General features: G+C 40.2%; 2 protein-coding genes across 3 annotated transcripts in view; one reads left to right on the forward strand and one right to left on the reverse strand.

Annotated features, from left to right (window-relative positions):
* The first annotated feature begins 236 nt into the window (after positions 1 to 236).
* On the forward strand, positions 237 to 1112 carry LOC148801407 (uncharacterized). Its single transcript, XM_088900401.1, has one exon. The coding sequence runs from the start codon at positions 237 to 239 to the stop codon at positions 1110 to 1112; it is 876 nt and encodes a 291-aa protein (XP_088756527.1).
* Positions 1113 to 16313: 15201 nt separating this feature from the next.
* RH1 (RNA helicase 1) overlaps positions 16314 to 18189 on the reverse strand; it is a 67402-nt gene continuing 65526 nt past the window's right edge. Inside the window, exon 10 of one of the 2 annotated variants that reach the window (XM_088901721.1) lies at positions 16314 to 16335. The gene's annotated coding sequence lies outside the window, so the exon portion shown is untranslated. Of the gene's footprint in view, positions 16336 to 16593; positions 17121 to 18189 lie in introns of those variants that run through there. The other variant, XM_010246420.3, reaches the window with a different exon arrangement.

The following is an 18189-nucleotide window of genomic DNA, read 5'->3' on the forward strand; positions in this document are numbered from 1 at the left end:
ATTTAGGAATGTATTTAGATTCTTTCGCTAGCTGTAATTAGGAGTTCTCTAGATTTCTTTGGCCAGCTGTAATTAGTAGTTTCCCACTACAACTGAATCTCCTAAATTCAGACGTAGGAGTTGTATATATATACAATGTAATATAGACAGAATCTTCCACAAATTTTTTCATGGTATCATAGTCACCATAGCCCGTCGACCAGCGAACCAGAAGGCATATCGACAAATTTTTCACCATGTCCGGTGGAGATGAAGACAGCAGAAAAGGTGCAGGGAAGGACATGGCCATCTTCTCGCCATACTACTTGCATCCGTCTAACAACCCTGGAATGATCATCTCACCTGTCCAATTGAAAGGTGAGAACTATGAGGAATGGGCGAGATCTATGAGGAACGCCCTTAGAGCAAAGAGAAAGCTCGAGTTCGTTGACAGAAAGTTGGGTAAACCAACAGATGACTCGACCGATATCGAAGATTGGTGGATGGTGAATTCAATGCTAGTTGTATGGATTTTTAATACTATCGAACCAACCTTGCGATCTACTATATCATATACGGAGAGCGTGAGAGACTTGTGGGAGGACCTCCAACAGAAATTTTCTATCGGAAATGGACCTCGGGTCCATCAATTGAAGGCTGACTTGGCTACTTGTAAACAACAAGGACAAGCAGTGATGGTTTACTACGGGAAGCTGAAGATCATGTGGGACGAACTGGTAGATTATGATCCAGTACCCGCATGTCGTTGTGGCAATTGCAAATGCAATATTGCGACCGTACTTGAAAAGAAGTGTGAAGATGAGAGGGTACATCAATTCTTGATGGGACTTGACGATACAAAGTATGGCACCGTGCGTTCGAATATTTTGAGCATGGAGCCGTTGTCGAGTTTGAACCGTGTCTATGCAATTGTCATTCAAGAGGAAAGGCATCAGAATATAGCCAAGAGCAAAGAAGAACGGAGTGATGCCGTGGGATTTGCAGTACATATGGGTGCTGGTGCGAAAGCAGCTGCTGCACGTACGAATGATAAAAACGTGAGTTGTACACACTGTGGAAAATCTGGACATGAAGCAAAGGACTGCTTTCAGGTCATCGGATATCCGGAATGATGGGGTGATAGACCACGCTCAACCAGGAAAGGAGCAGGTCATGGGCGAGGTGGTTCGAGCACAAGTACCGGTGGACATGGACGAGGGAACAATGCAAGAGCAAATGTTGCCCAAGCAGCGATGAGTGAGACTGGAGGACAGAAGGCTGGAACCATGAATGATCATGATCGTAGCGGATTTTCTGAGCTGAGTGGAGATCAATGGATAACACTTCTTGATATTCAAAATTCTCAAAAATCTGGTGGAGTAGAAAGACTTTCTGGTAAGAAAAATTCTACCGATTGGATAATTGATTCCGGGGCGTCGCACCATATGACTGGAGAAATTAACTTATTGATTGATGTTCGGAATATTACACTGTGTCCAGTGGGACTTTCCAATGGAAAGCAAACCACTGCAGTGAAGGAAGGGACTTTACATTTGGGTGGAAATATTTATTTACATCATGTGCTTTTCGTACCAAGGATGAACTGCACCCTTATTTCTGTAGCAAAATTATTGAAGGAGATAAATTGTACTGTCACTTTTACTGACAAGCTGTGTGTGATACAGGATCGAACCTCGAGGATTTTGATTGGAACGGGTGAGCAGTGTGATGGGGTCTATCATTTTAGAGGAGCAGCACTGGTTCGGGCAAATAGAACAAGTGGTATGAATGAATGGGAGTTATGGCATCACAGATTAGGGCATCTGTCTAGACAGATATTATCTTTTCTTCCTAAAGTAGATAAAGTAAATAGTAGAACTGAAGGAGATAAGCCATGTGATATTTGTTATAGAGCAAAACAAACTCAGGAAATTTTTCCTGAAACTAAACACAGAGCTGGTGATTGTTTTTCTCTAATCCATTGTGATACATGGGGTGCTCATAAAGTACCTGCCTCTTGTGGTGCTGTTTACTTTCTAACCATTGTTGATGATTATTCTCGTGCTGTGTGGGTTTACTTGTTACTTGAAAAAAGTGAATTAGCACATATTATTGAGAAATTTTGTGCCATGGTAGAACGCCAATTTGGCAAGCAAGTCAAGACTGTTCGAAGTGATAATGGAACAAAATTTAAAAGCTTGAAATCATACTTTAAGACTTATGGCATTCTGCATCAAATTTCGTGTGTTGAAACACCTCAACAAAATTGTCGGGTGGAGAGAAAACACAGGCATATCTTGAATGTTGCGAGAGCATTGAGATTTCAAGCAGGTTTGCCCATTTGTTTTTGGGGGGAGTGTGTCTTAATTGTCAGATACTTAATAAACAGGACACCTTCTTCTGTACTTGGCGGAAAGACTCCGTATGAGGTACTATTTGGGACGCCACCTCAATATGAGCAAATGAAAGTATTTGGTTGTCTTTGCTATGCTCATTGGAATCCTCGAGACAAGGATAAGTTTGGAGAGAGGAGTAGGAAGTGTATTTTTGTAAGTTATCCCTACGGAAAGAAAGGTTGGCACGTATATGATGTTGAAAGAGGTGAATATTTCGTCTCCCATGATGTAGTCTTCCATGAAAATGTATTTCCATATGTCGCTAATTTAGAAGTAACTCTGGAAAAACAACCCTAGCCCAACCATTCCTAACAGGGGGAGTGACGAAGATGATATTTGTGTGAATGATAGGGGGAGCCTTGAAAATATTGATGATGGACAAGAGGAGGAGCAAGGAGATGGAGGGGGTGTGTAGGAAGTGGAAATTAATGGCGGTGAGAATCCAGCACCACAAACAGCACCAGAGAAGCAACTTGGCAAGGGACATCGACATCGCACATCGTCTGTTTTGTTAAAGCCCTACGTGACCTGCACTGCTCGATGTTTGAAAGACCCCATTCACGCTCAAGCCAACTCTGAATCAAAGTCCTCAGGTACGACTCCCTATCCCATAGCGTATTATGTGACATGTACTAACTTCTTTGCTAGACATCAAGCTTTCTTAGCTGCAGTTACTGCAGGAGCCGAACCCACCAGCTTTTCTGAGGCAATAAAAAGTGAGAAATGGAGAGAAGCTATGAGGAAGGAAGTCCAGGCTTTAGAGGATAATGGTACTTGGACATTGGAGAATCTACCTCCCGGGAAAAAGGCAATAGGGAGTAAATGGGTTTATAAGATCAAATATAATTCAGATGGGACGGTTGAATGGCATAAGGCGCGCCTAGTTATTCTCGGGAATAGACAGGTTGAGGGGTTAGATTACAATGAGACTTTTGCTCCTGTGGCCAAAATGATGACAGTTCGAACCTTCTTAGCCATGGCAGCCGCTAGGAACTGGGAGTTGCATCAGATGGATGTACATAATGCATTCTTGCATGGGGATTTGAATGAGGAGGTATACATGCAGTTGCCTCCAGGCTTTACATCTAAGGATCGAACAAGAGTGTGCAAACTGAAGAAATCTCTCTATGGATTACGTCAAGCTCCTAGATGTTGGTTCTCGAAGTTAACAGCAGCATTGATACAATTCGGGTTTGTTCAATCGTATCCTGGCTACTCCTTGTTCACCTATTGCAAACACAATGTTCATTTGCATGTGCTGATATATGTTGATGACTTGATTGTTGGGGGAAATGATACTGTAGCCATTATGAAATTCAAAGAGTATCTAAATCAATGCTTCCATATGAAAGATCTGGGTCCTCTCAAATATTTCCTAAGTATTGAAGTGGCTCGTGGCCCTGAGGGAATATTATGGTCTCAACGGAATTATGCCCTGGACATCATCTCGGAATGTGGACTATTGGAAGCCAAACCAACACCCGTGCCCATTGAACAGAATCATCATCTTGCGTTGGCAGAGGGCGCTCTAATGGAAAATCCGAATCAATATCGACGATTAGTGGGACGGTTGATATACTTAACCATCACACAACCCGAACTATGTTATTGTGTTCATATTCTAGCTCAGTTCATGCAAAGTCCATGGCAAGAACATGGGGAGGCCGCTCTGCGAGTAATGCGATATATGAAAGAATATCCTGGACAAGGTATATTGTTACGTTCTGATAGCGAGTTGCGTCTGTATGCTTATTGCGACTGATTGGGCAAGCTGCCCGCTAACGCGGTGTTCATTGATTGGCTATTTTGCCCTGCTGGGGCAGTCACTGGTTGGAAAACGAAAAAAGAACATACTGTGTCGCGCTCCTCTGCAGAAGCAGAATATCGTTCGATGGCCGCGACAAGCTGTGAGTTGAAGTGGATGAAGAAACTTCTATTGTCCCTAGGAGTAGCGCATGATGAACTATTGTGATAATTAGGCAGCTCTGCATGTAGCCGCAAATCCAGTGTTTCACGAGAGAACAAAGCATATTGAAGTCGACTGTCATTTTGTGCGAGATGAGATACGGCGTGGGAACATTGCTACTCGCCATGTTCGAACCACATAACAGTTGGCTGACATCTTGAAAAAGGCACTTGGAAAAGAGAAATTCACATATTTCCTTGACAAATTGAGCATTTGAAATCTTCATGCGCCAATTTGAGGGGGAGTATTGGGAGGCGTGTATTTAGGAAGCCATGCATGTATTTAGGAATGTATTTAGTTTCTTTTGCTAGCTGTAATTAGGAGTTCTCTAGATTTCTTTGGACGGCTGTAATTAGTAGTTTTGTATATATATACGATGTATCTTGCATAATATAGACACAGAATTTTCCACAAATTTTCTCACATAACTAATGGGAACTCCGTCAGCTTTGCTATCGTCCATCTCTGTAAAGGGAAGAAGAAATGGAACAAACAACCATGTTGCCAGGATTGAGTCAGTGCCGCTCGAATATCTCTTACTAGTCACCCCCGTTCAAGTCTATGACCAGACCCGCAATCCATTCCTTTTGTATTTCCTTCTATATTTAGTATTCGAGATTAGGGAAGAAGGCTGACGGAGATGGTTCTATCGAAATGGAACAACAAATCATGTTGCTGGTGTCGAGTCAAGTGCTACTCGAACATCTCCTTACCGGTCACCGCCGTCCAAGTCTGCGACCAAATCCACTCAGGTTCGCTATTGTTCAAAGCTCCTTCGAATCCATTCAAAGGTCCCGCCCATCCAAGTTTGTGATCAGATCCGCTCATATTTGCTACTGTTCAAAGCTCCTCCGAATCTGTTCATAGGTCTTGCCCCGTCCAAGTCTCCTTCTTCCCATTCATTTTGTTACTCTGCCAAATCCGCTCAGATATGCTATTGATCAAACCTCCTCCATAGCTGCCCACCTAATCTCAGATAAGGAACTTGAGATGGAATTGTATACAGGGGAGGTGGAGGGGGAAAATGAAGAGGGGAAGGGAGTGGAGGAAAAAGATCACAAGCAGAAGTTGCAGGGCGGCGGTGATTTTGATCGATGAAGACCAAATTGGACCTGGGTGGTGAAGACCAAACTGAAGAATAATTGGAAGAGCTCTCAAGGGTAAAAAAGACATTTAAGCCTTTTGTTAATATTTTATTAACAAATGCAAACAATAAGGGTAGAGCTAGTCAATTGTTAGAAATAGTAGGGGTAATGTCAATCAATTTTCAAATAGTAGGGGTACACTTATTAATTAGCTAAACCATAAAGGGAGTTTAAGAAATTTACCCTATTTTAAAAATTAAAAATAAAAAATTGGCCCAAAAATTATGAACTAGTTGATGATTTGACTGCGTAAGTAGGGGTGTCAATTGGACTAGATTTGGTCCAGTCCTATGTGACAGGTCTAATCCAATCCAATGACTATTTTGGACCAGTCTAATTCAATGTTTGGATTGTCCAATCTGTTCAAATTTGTTTTGATTTAGATTGGTTTCAACCCAAACCTAGTCCATCACACCTGTATTCTTATCTTATATCAATGGGTTAGATATTGGCTTAATCCAATCCAATCCAATATAAATTTATTATGGACGGACCAGGTCCAATCCAATCTAATAAATATTTTGGACTAGATTGGTCCAATCCAACATGTATCGTTGGTCTGTCCAATCCGTCCAAACTGATTTTGGACTAGGCGGGGTCCAATCTAAAACCGATCCATTGACACCCTTATGCCCAAGTCAATAAATTGTTGATCAATTCAATAATTTTTGGGAAAATAATGATTCGGGGCTTAAACGAAATTGGTACCCTGGTCAAATTTTGGGCTCAATAGTTTGAACTATGGTTTTAAAGCCTTGGTCTGCATAGGAGTGTCAATTGGACTAGATTTGGTCCAATGCCATCCAATTCAATGTGAATCTATTACAAATGGACTAAGGTCCAATTCAATCCAATCCAATAAATATTTTGAACCATTTTGGCTGGTTCAATTCAATGTCTGGACCATTCGGTCTGTTCAAATTCGTTTTAATTTAAATTGGTTTCAACCCAGACCAGGTCATTGACACCTATATTCTTATCTTATATCAATAGATCAGATATTGGCTCAATCTAACCCAATCCATTATAAATTCATTATGGACCGACCAGGTCCAATCCAGACCTATAAATACCTTGGACCATTAAGTCTGGATTGGTTTTGATTTGGATGGGATCCTATCCAAAAATCGATCCATTGACACCATTGGGTTCTGCCCATAAATTCAATAATATATAGCTGATGAGGAGATGTTCCCATTATATGGCTGAATGTCATGTTGTTGGTATGTTAACATTCTTTTTTCTACCATCACTATGGGTCTGGGCTTGAAAACTTAGGCTTGATTAAAATATGGAAGGTTGGCCAATGGTAACATTGAGAACATCTCCCTATGAATGGTAACAGGTAAATAGAAAAGATATTCCCATTGTACAGCTGTAATGTCCTATGGGTAGGAGATCCAAGCTCGTGAAACCTAACTTGGAAGGTATATTGAATTGAGACATATAAGGTTATCATTACTCAATGTTGTCTCAATTATTTGGGGATCCTGGAACTGGTAGGGTAGACTAGATATTCGCTCCTACTTTTGTCCAAAATATTAACACTATTGTCCATGTCTTTTATTTGTCATGTCAGATTAATGAATGATGATTATACTTTACAAACAGTGTTATGAAAGACTTCAGATTTGCTACTAACAGATGCTCCCAACAAGGAATTACAATCACAGATCAGGAACATCTCCCCATGAATGACAAGGGAACGCTTCCATGTATGGATTCAGTGGACCATTATTATAGTGTTGGGAGCATTGCAGATCCCTTCATGTTAGGAGTTCATATCTGCTACCAACAAATGCTCCCAATACTGTCCCAACAAGCAATTTCAATCACACATTGGGAACATCTCCCCATGAATGAAAAGGGAACCCCATAAGCCTTCCTCTTCTCTTCCCATCTCTTTTCTCATTAATCAACATGACTAGGGTATAATCAGCTCTTCTCACCGATAAACACTTGGGGGCTCCTCTTCATTTTCTTCTATCGCTCTCTTCTCCCTTTCACCGATGTGATAATCCAAGGTTTTGCATCACTAACTCAGAACTTGCTTCTAGATCTCATCACCAATTGCAATCATGAAACAAATACTTAAACACAATCCTCCCTCTTTGATTCTATTGAAGGAGAACCTGCAATCCTCCCTTTGGTAACGCCTTTTCTTTTATTTTGTACTAGTAAATGTGTTTGTCTGTGTGTGTTGCAAGTGATAATTTTAGATAATAATAATAATAATAAATAGTCCTCCCTCTTGTGATGCTTACATTAGATCTTGTCAATCAGTGTTCTATCCCATATATGTGTTATTCCAGTGTTTGATGGAAAATAGCGTACGCCTTCAGCTACTCGTACTCAACCTCCCATGACTCAAAGGCGTCGGAGTGCACAAAGACAATCGAAAAGACTGACGATCGAGTAGACAGACTGCAAAACACCAAGTCATCAATACGGGGAAAGAAAAGCAATAAACGACAACAAAAGAAGTAAAACTCACCACAATGGCCTGGTGCATTGTCGCACCCTCCAAGAAGTCACTGGTATAAACTGCCAACCTCCTGCCTAATGTCGGGGAGCATCAGACCCGAGCAAGTTTCTCGGACACCCCCTCTAACTCCAAGGTGTCCTACAGCCGAACAGACCATTGCGACACTTATACTCTGGCCGAACTCTTCACAGTGGCATGTTCCAGCGACAAACGATTGAACTGAGCTGCAGCTTCCTCAATTCTGACGACAATGACTTCCTCTAGGAACCTCAACCTCTTCCCCTGCCGAGGTGTGTGCTCAGTCGAACTCCCCTACTGCTCCAAACCCTAGGCTGCGCACTCGGAACCTTAGCTGCTTGCATTCTCCTCTCTGTTGTGGCCCTCATGTGCCTAGTCAATTCCTCAGCACCAGCCATGTCCACTCCTGCACAGTTCGTCACAAAGTCAGTACAAAGTAAAGAGTTCAAAGAATAAAGAAAAGGAAGACCGCATAACCCATGGATCAGACAGGTAGTGCTCGGCTGTATTGCTCATTAGAATGGATCAGCATCGAGAGCTACGTGTATTCCTGCACATCAATCCTCTCTACCCTCCATATGGTCGTCGACTCCTCCCTTGACAGCTCGGCCTCAGTCGGTGCGTTAACCTTGGTCCTTAGGACGTACAGCTGCATAGGGAAGGGCCAACCCCCCGACGAGCACCTTATTGTGCTACCAAGCCGAGAAATAATAGTAACCCCGCTGGTGCTTCTTCAACTGCAGGAAGTAGGCAAGCATCAGTAGGGTGATGTCGATATCATGGACCGAACAGTAGCACAAAAGGCCAACTAGGTACCTAAAGGAATTGGGCATTAGTTGAACCGACTTGATGTGGTACCACCCCAGCACCACAACAATACCATCACTTAAAGGAAATCATAGCCTGACCATCAGGCTGTGCTCATAAATATAGAGGTCATCAGACCAAGCCGAGGTAGCTCGCTCACCAGCGCTTGGGCACCTCATCTCATACTCTGCGGGAATGTAGTATAGGGCCTTGATTCGAGCCAAGCCCCTCGAAGTCAAATAGCAAGGAGTGGATGCAAAGTGACAGCCGAGCCGCACAAGGGCATTGGGCCCCTCATCTGACCCAATCTCTACTTCGGCGTCGTCGACCTCGGTCCCCCAAACTGTGGCCTCCTCCACTGCTTCAACCTCACCACCAAGTTTGTCGACCTCGGCCCTGTGGCCATCGGTCTCACAAATCATGAGTGCAGTAGCCTCGGCATGAAATCCCAGCTCGGACTCACTACTCGACAAACCAGATGAAGAGGAGGAACAAGAAGAACAAGAAAATGAAGAAGATGAAGACATCTTACTAGGAAGAATGAAGGGATTACATCGTGGAATTACCAAAGCACCAACTAAGGACTATTTCTTGCCAAACTTTAGAGAGAAAACTCTTTGCAAATGACAAAGAGAAATGGCTCTTCACCCCCCCCCCCCCCCCCCCCCCCCCGCTTCTTTATAAGACCAACCAATGGCCTAGATCAAGTCAAATCAACAGTGTCAATTCAGCGCCACACTCTGCACTGCGTGACCTCGAGAAGACAAAACGATGCATCTGCCAACCTGCCTCAGAAATGGCATAAGCACTGAATTAGAATTCCTCAACCACTCAACCCAAGGAAAATTTTTTTAAGTTCCTCAACCAAAAACTACAGAGCTCTTCCACGCCTAACCGCGGCCAAGCACTACACTCCTCAACTTCGGAACTAGGGGAGTGGTGTTTGGGTTATAGTTGAACTGGATTAGAATTCCACATAGCGGCCTCCGCGACCATAGTCTCTCTCCATCCACGTCAGTGCCATGCATGACAGATAATCATAACTAAGGAGTGTCCTGCACGGACCGTGAACTTAACTCTGCTAAGGAAGAGGAGTTATCCTGAAGACCTTGGCGGAGGACCTCATCCCAACAACCCTAAAAGGCTCATCTAACTAAAAAAACAAACATCCAGCTATAAATAAGGAATCTCCACTCAAGGTAAAGGACTTTTGGACTTAGTATTCTGGCACTCATCTCTTTTGCTCGAACCAACACTATTCTCACTTGCTTGACCCGACCATATACCCTTCCATTCAACTAACTTAAGCGTCGGAGTGCCTATGCAGGGAACAACTCCTCAGGCCTCTAGCTTTCCCTCTTGGTTGCAGATCCCAGTGCGCGATTTCATCATTCCACCTCAACCTCGTCCAGTTGGCAGGATTATCTGACCGGGTCCTCGGTTCGAAACACCTCGGATTGAATAACATCAAGATTCTATGCAAGAGCTTCACTATGATTGTATGCAAACATTTAGTTTGTTTTCAGGTTAGCAAATTAATTTCATGAAATCTTCAATTTTATTCAGTACCAATGTGCATGAAGAATCAGAAGAATTCTCTCTTCCAATTTGGGAGTGAAAGAGATGGGAAAGAAAGAGAAGTACTTGAGCTCATATTTTGACTCCTTTCACTCTAATAGAGTAGAGTGAAGGAAGAGTTCTGAAAAAAAAAAACAAAGAAAATGCAAAATCGGTGTGCTCTTGCAATGAGAAATATCAATTTGGACAATATTCAAGGTTCAAAGTATTGATACACCTTAGGTGTATCGGAGTGTATCGATAGTTGTTTCTTTATTTTTTTTGTTTTTTTTTTTTCAAATCTGATTCAGAGGGGTCAGTTTAAGGGGGCGCCCCACAATGCCCCCTTAATAAAGTGAGTTCAGATCTGTGCCCCATAATGCCCCATAGCACATCCTGACCTTGTATTGGGAACATCTCTCAATAACAAGTACGGGAGATGATGAGACATCATTGAGAGATGTTCCCAATACAAGGTTGGGATGTGCTGTGGGGCAACCCCTTGTGAGGCGCAGATGTGAACTCTAATAAAGTAAAATTTAATTGAAAACTCAATAAATTTATAACACTCTCACCTTGTGAACTCCCTATAAAGCAGGGCCCCTTTATTAGTTGTAACAGCAATAATCATATCTAAGATGTGCAGTCCTTTTTTAATTTCTTCTATAATCTTTTATATCTAATTTGAAAACTTTATTAGTCAATTATGACACTTATTTTTGTATAATATGATCAATGTATATTAGTAAAGATGTCTCCTAATTTTTCTATAAACATTTTCTATTTTTTTCTATAGATTTTAGTATTTTTATCTATTTTGTATTATTTACTTGTTACATCGAAAACTAGAATATTGAATTCTTGAACCATTCCTTAAATAGAAAACATTTTCCTTTTTGAGACAATTTTAAATTTTGTATTCTATTTCAACCATCAATTTAAATATTATTTTTTCCAATAAAAATAATTCTTATAAGCTGTAGGGCTTGATAATGTGTTGTTTACATAGCATTTCATTTTTTTTTATTATTATTCAAGAGCACAAAGCAAAATATCAAAGTGGTTCAAGATTGTTTTGCCTATAGAGAGGTACTCTATATAATCATAGAACAATGAAATACCAATACATATAAAATAGGTCGAGTAGCCATGACCTTCTTTCTGCCTACTTTCTTGGATGTATTATTGATTGGATATTATTCATCTCCACAAAGCATGAGATCTTCTGCTACATGTTATGTTATTGTGCTGATCATTTAAATGAACATATTCCACTAAACTCTAGAGTATCTAATTGGTCTGCTGATCAAATTTCGATAATAGAACCCAAAATAAATAGTTAGTAGTCTCTCTGCATACCACATTTTGATTTATCTTAATATCCTTAGGCCCAAATTCTAATATGCTAAACAGTTAAAATATCCAAATGGGTCTATTCTTATTGGAGGCCATCATGCTTAGTTATCTTAGTTTCCTTGAGGTAAGACCAACTAAATTGGTTGTATACATTATTCTACTTTTTGGGTGTTAATTTTACAACCATGCAATAAGTTGGTGAGTTTGGCATAGTAATCTAATTTTTTTCCATTAGTTGTTTTTGTTGCATATAGAGTCAAATAGTTTCTCACCACTTGGTTGCTATTTTTCTTTTTTTTTTTTTGCAGATTAATAAAGGTAGAGTACTCAGAGAGGGAATTAGTCATAAAGGCAACAACAAACAACTTCTATTTACTCTACATGCAACTTCACCATGCCTATGAAAATTGTATGTTATTTGTAAACGTTTTGTCCAAATACAAATCTTGCACCAACCAAGCTAATTTTTAATTTTATTTGATCATTTCTTAGTTTCAACCTCACTAGTTTCAATTAATTGTGCATTTATTAGTCTTCGAAATAGCGATTGGATCGGATGCTGAAAGTTGCGAGATCTTCAGGTGAGTCCATTTGTTGGCATATAGAGCTGTGGTACCAGAGCTATACAAGATCAAGTGTAAGTGTACCGGCTGCATGCACCCAAGAAAATTTTCATCAGGTAAGTTTTATTTTGAAAATATGAGAAATAGTGGAGGATAAATTCAACATTTCATTTTTTTCATTAGTATTTAACGGCGATATCAATTATCAAAAAATTTGGAGATATTTTAAGATAATATGTAAACGGTAAAGATAGAATTAGTCAAATCCCAAACCATACAGGTGCTTTCTAGATTTAAAACTTATCACTAAAGATTCAACAAGGATCTCCCGAATGGCCTCAGATTTTCAATCTCTTATCAAAGCTTCAATATAGAAGCATGAGCATGGCAGATGTATGGTTGTTCACGTTTCCAATCTGAAAGGTTTTCAATATGTTTTCCTTCATGGAAATGGAAACATGAGACATGATTCTATTCCAAAGCTAAAGCTTCATGAGATGCATATTTGTGGGTCGGGTTCAGCATAGGTTTATATATTAATGCATAATATATCATGCATTAATCAAAACCTGATCAAAGCCAAGTGTTACCACTTAACCCAACTCAATAACATCATGTATATATAATATATCTCTTATCTGTTATAGGGTCTACATGTTCCCCCTTCTACATTCTATTCATAGAGATTAAATCATCTAAAGTTCCCCCTCCACCCTCTCCACCACATTAGTTTGACATATGCGGGTTCCATATATCAGGTTGACATGGCATATCATGATTGGCCAAATATCACCCAGGAATTGTAGAGGATTCTGTGTCCTGGCAACTTTGGAGTAACATGGTAAAGTTACTAAAGTATATATTTAATGTGGGTTGGTAATGAAGTAAAGACATCCCCTACACAATGGATGGTCTGAGTTGAACTTGGACCCTGGTTGAGCCAGTGATGTGGCCCGATGATCTCTCTGTATCCTGGTTAAATGATGCTTTTATTTATGCTTTGAATGGGTTAATTAGTAAGATCATGACCACAGTGACCATTTTGGTTTTTTAATCTAACAGAGAGAGAGATTGTGGTGGTGGTGGTAAAAAAACTAACCACATGCTTGATTAGCTGCTTTAACTGTAGCCACGGTTTTTTTTGAGTCGTGAGATAAATGCCTTAAAACAAGGTACACAGATTTTGATCTAATGCTCGGGTCTTTGTCAGGCATAAGTCTCATGGTTTCGCTTATAATTTAATGAATTAGGATCTGTTTCTCACAGAATGCATCTCACACCGGCCTCACAGGAACATCCAATCATGTTTTGGGAACATAAGCACGGGAAATATTTCCAATACATGGTGGGATGTACCTACCTACTATAATCATATATTGTATTTTAAGTGTGTTGATATGCCTACTCTAGAAGGCCCCAAATTGTCCGAACTTTTGTTGATTCAAGCATCAAATACAAGTATAAACATGGTAGATAGATGGTTGTTCACGTGCTCAAACTAAAAGGTTGTCAATTAGTTTTCCCTCACGGCTGGGGAAGCATGAGATGAGATAGGAGTAAGACTGTCCACTGAAGCTTCGAGGAAAGGTTTTGGTTAATTTGCACAGGGGTTTTGATTAATGCATAAGTTGATTGAGGGAGGCATCTTAATTATGAAAACCTACATATTATTTTGTTGTACCAGCAGAACCCAAACCAAATCAAAACTAAAACTCAAAACATGGATATCTTTGTAGACTTGGAAGAGTCTCTTGATTGAGACCTTGCAGAGTTAAATTTTTTTGGATAAATTACAGGGGTGGTAACATTTAGCCCCCCTGTACTTTGTTATGCAACAAAGACTGAAAGACCCCCCTCCAGAATTTGTTAGATTTCAGCACTTTACCCCCTGATGAAAATAAAATTACAAATTGTCCAATTGAGATTCTATGGATTCACAAAAACAAATATTAAAATGAAGAAAGTTGAGAAAACCATGCCAGTTAGAATTTTAGAAAAACTATTAGGGCTCGTTTGGTAAGTCTTTCCGCGTCGTCTTCATCTGTTTAAAAGTCTAGAAGACCATTTTTCGATCTATTTCCATTTGGTTCACGAAAGATCTAACCGTCAAAAGCCAGAGCGCCAAAAAGACACGAAAAGCCCATTTTGGGCTGATTTCGGGAAGCTCCAAATGGAGATTTTCATGTTTTTTTCACTTTATTCTCGCACAGAAAAATGCAGTAGCCAAACTAGCTTCGAGCTTCTCAGATCTTCAAGCAAAAGCTCAATGCGTCTTTTGACCAAATCTAAAGTGCAAAACCTTACAGCAGTGGCAAAGTGCTGGAATCTAGAAGGTGAGGGGGGTCTACACTCTCATTGCAAAACAAAGCTTGAGGAGCTGTGTCACTAGGGCCCCTAAATACAGGGTGGCTGTCTGAATCAATGTTTTCAAAACCAGACCAGACTGGATGGTCCGATCAGAAAAACTGGGAACCGATCACCTGATCAGTTTCATTTCAGCCTAGAACTGCTTTTTGGTGAAAAACCACTGATTTGGTCAGTAAACCGCTGACCCAGGCGGTTGAACTGTCAACTCATCAAGCCGGACAACAGTTTTTTTGCCACTCTTTACATTTTTTTATTTTTTATTTTTTTGTCAGAACAGGCTGTCCGTTCGATTTGAACGGTCAGACTGTTCAACCCAGGAACCAGACCCTAGAACGGTTCCCTATCTGATTCGGTTTTAAAAATCTTGGTCGGATTTTATCCTTTTTAATTTTCTTTTTTAATAAAAAATAAAAACACAGATCTTTTGACAAAGTTGATAGTAGATCTGCATTGATTCCACACCGTCACATAAAGTTAAGGCTATGTTCGGTTTGAAGGAAAATGTAGAGAAAGGAAGGGAAATACAAAACCATTATATGGTTTGCAAAGGTTTCCTACATTTCCTTCAAACCAAACATAACTAAGGAAAATTGTATTGGAATGTTGACAGAACCCAAAATCAATGAATGAAAAAAAAGAACACCCATGAAATCAGAACAGAGAATAGTGATTACTCTTTCTATATGTAGTGAAAAAAAGAACACCACGGATGTGGTGTCCACAGTCCACACCAACCTTGCATAGGCTGCACAAAAACTTGGAAAGCAAGGAACCAGAGACAAAAGTAGATCACTCTATGAAAAGAAATGTTTCTAATCTCATCACAACATGTGGCTCCCTAGAGTTTCCCTCAAATGGACGGCAATTTCAAGCAATAAATGCAAAAAGTGAAAGGAAAGCGTCTAAATAGAATTCAACTTTTAATATGTGTGAGCAAGTATAGACCGCCCGTAATAAATTGTGTGGAGGAACGCACAAGTCTATAAATTGTGTGGAAAAATAACTCCTTGCAATTCATTCTCTCTCTCTGAGTTCTTTCCTTCTCCTTGGAAATACTTTGTGCTGTTAGTTTTCTATCCTATCTTCATCTTTCAATCTAAACACAGACGAGAAAATGGCAAATTCAAGAATTACAAGGTTCGTAACAGAGGTTGCACCACCACAATTTCTCTATAATGAGGCATCGACTATCAAAGATGTTAGATACGATCGTTGAAGTGGAGAGGGATGTTGACATCAGCGAAAGCCTCTCATCCTTCAACTTCAAGGGTTTTTCTTCCCCAAAAAGCTGATGATGTGTTCTCGACCAACAGCTGGGAACAGTTTTCAGCCCAACAGTACAACTTCGTAATTCATATACTTGTCTTTCACGACAAGATCGAGATCGGCTTCAGTCAGTGCAACGTCCATTCCAACAGCTTTTACAGCCTTGCATTGGGAATATCTCCATACTGACGTGTTTTATTTCATGGGGAGATATTCCCAATGCAATGCTGCAGGAGGCTGTTCGAAGGGTGTGAGCATGGACTAGCACTGACTGAAGCCGAACTAGACAAGATCAGAGCAGTGAATTCCTTCCAGGGAGAGGAGCCAGCTTAAGGCTTAAGCACATGTAAAATCCGGTTTTGGCTGTAGTCTATAGCTGTAAATTTTTCATTTTTGCTGATGCAATAAAAGTTAAAGCCTGACATTTTCCCTACCAAACCAAAAAAACAATGTCAGCTCCTCACGGAAACTGGATAAGTTAACAATTTTAATTGAACTGAAACCAACTGAATTTTCACTTTTGTGGGCAACATTAATCCTGACTCAACTAAAGCAAACTTAATTCAATGCAAATAATCTGTTTATTTATTTAAACTAAATGCCCACCATTGTAAGATCATTAATCCTAATATAACACTTCCTCACCATGGTCTGACAAAACATCATCCTTAATGAAGATTCACAAAGATAAAACAAAGCAAATTTCCTGCAATTTCATTGATCCATCAAACACTCTTTACAGAATACAGGGTTCAGATTTTATGTGTTATAAAGGGTTAATACCCCTCCTAAACAAAATCGTAACTGACCAGTTATTACTATAATAAGGATACATGGAAGCTTAAAAACTCGGACACTTGAGTAAACTTCCCTGAATACATAGAAAATGAAAATAAAAGAAATAAAAATGGACATCACCTGGCTTAAAAAAAATAAATAAAAAAAAAAAGAAAACCATCACCCAATGCTGGTCGCATGCATCTGGAAAATAAAAGCAACCGACTAACAAAGTGGTGTTGGACCCATAGAAATAAGTTCCAAAAATTCACCCAGTAAAGGATCCATGAGAACCTAGAAACCAGGCTTGCACGACCAAGAGAGATTTGACCCAGGCTGGCACACTATATATGCCACTCAGGCTTTGTGAAACTTCACTTAGATCCTTCTCGGTTTTACATTGACTTCTAGAACTTATTTCTCTCTTCAGTTTAGTTCCTGCATCAGTCAGTGAGCCTATTATCCCACAAACTCTAGTTAAAACAAAGTACGAAGAAGAAACCCACTGACAATAAGAATCAGCAAGATAATCAGAAGATATGGAGAACAATGTCAGCCTTGTCAATAACGAGTCAACTCAGCTCAAATGCAGAACCATAGCCAAGCTAAAGGAAGTTCAAGAGCAAGCTGACCAAAGAAAAATAAAGTGAAATAGATGTTTCTTATGTATGAGGATGGGCCTTGGCACAATGGTTGGATTGCTCCATTGCAACCTGGGTGACCAGGGTTCAAATCTGGGAAACAGCCTCTCTGTATGTGCAGGGGTAAGGCAGCACACATCTGTCCCTCCCCAGACCCCACATTGGAAGGGGCCTCGTGCACTGGGCTGCCTCTTTTTTATACTTCTTTTGTATACCCTACACCTCTACACCTCTGATGTTTTCATAATAATTATGATCATTTTGTTTCTTTAATGCATATCCTGTTCCTACAATCCAGACTGAAAAAAAGAAAATACTATTATACTCTTGGAAATATTTTCTGTACATTTCTCGTATGTTAAGACCCAGAATGACCTCCCAAGACACAATAGAAAATAGAGGAAGGCTTGAGGTTATAGAGCTTGAATTGTAAGGTCCTGAGACAAAATGGGGGAAGGTTTCGTCACAAGGATCATGTTGTTCAAGCAACAGTGCAAGTAGGTGGAATATTTTACGATAGACTGAAGATCTAGTAGGAAGATCTGTTAGTTCTAATCCATATATGCCAGTAAGGTGGAGGAATGGGCGGCATCTGAATAGGATAAGGAAAGAGTTTTTGGGGTTCAAAGCTTAAATGGTGGTTTGTTCTGTTCATGTTCCATAACAGGGATGCAACAGATTGGGTTCTTCAATTGGAAAGAGAACAAAGTCAAAAGCCTGAAGTAACATTGAGCAAATGGCTTCCTGATTTAGGGGCAGTTCATGAGGCAGAAGAGTGATCTGGGTAGGAGTTCAAGGCACTCCCCTTCATGCCTGGTGTTCAAATACATTCAAGATAGTGGGTTGGCGATGTGGGAAATTTTCAA

The sequence above is a fragment of the Nelumbo nucifera genome, chromosome 3 (assembly GCF_055504915.1).
Source record: "Nelumbo nucifera cultivar China Antique chromosome 3, China Antique-T2T, whole genome shotgun sequence".
Lineage (NCBI taxonomy): Eukaryota > Viridiplantae > Streptophyta > Magnoliopsida > Proteales > Nelumbonaceae > Nelumbo > Nelumbo nucifera.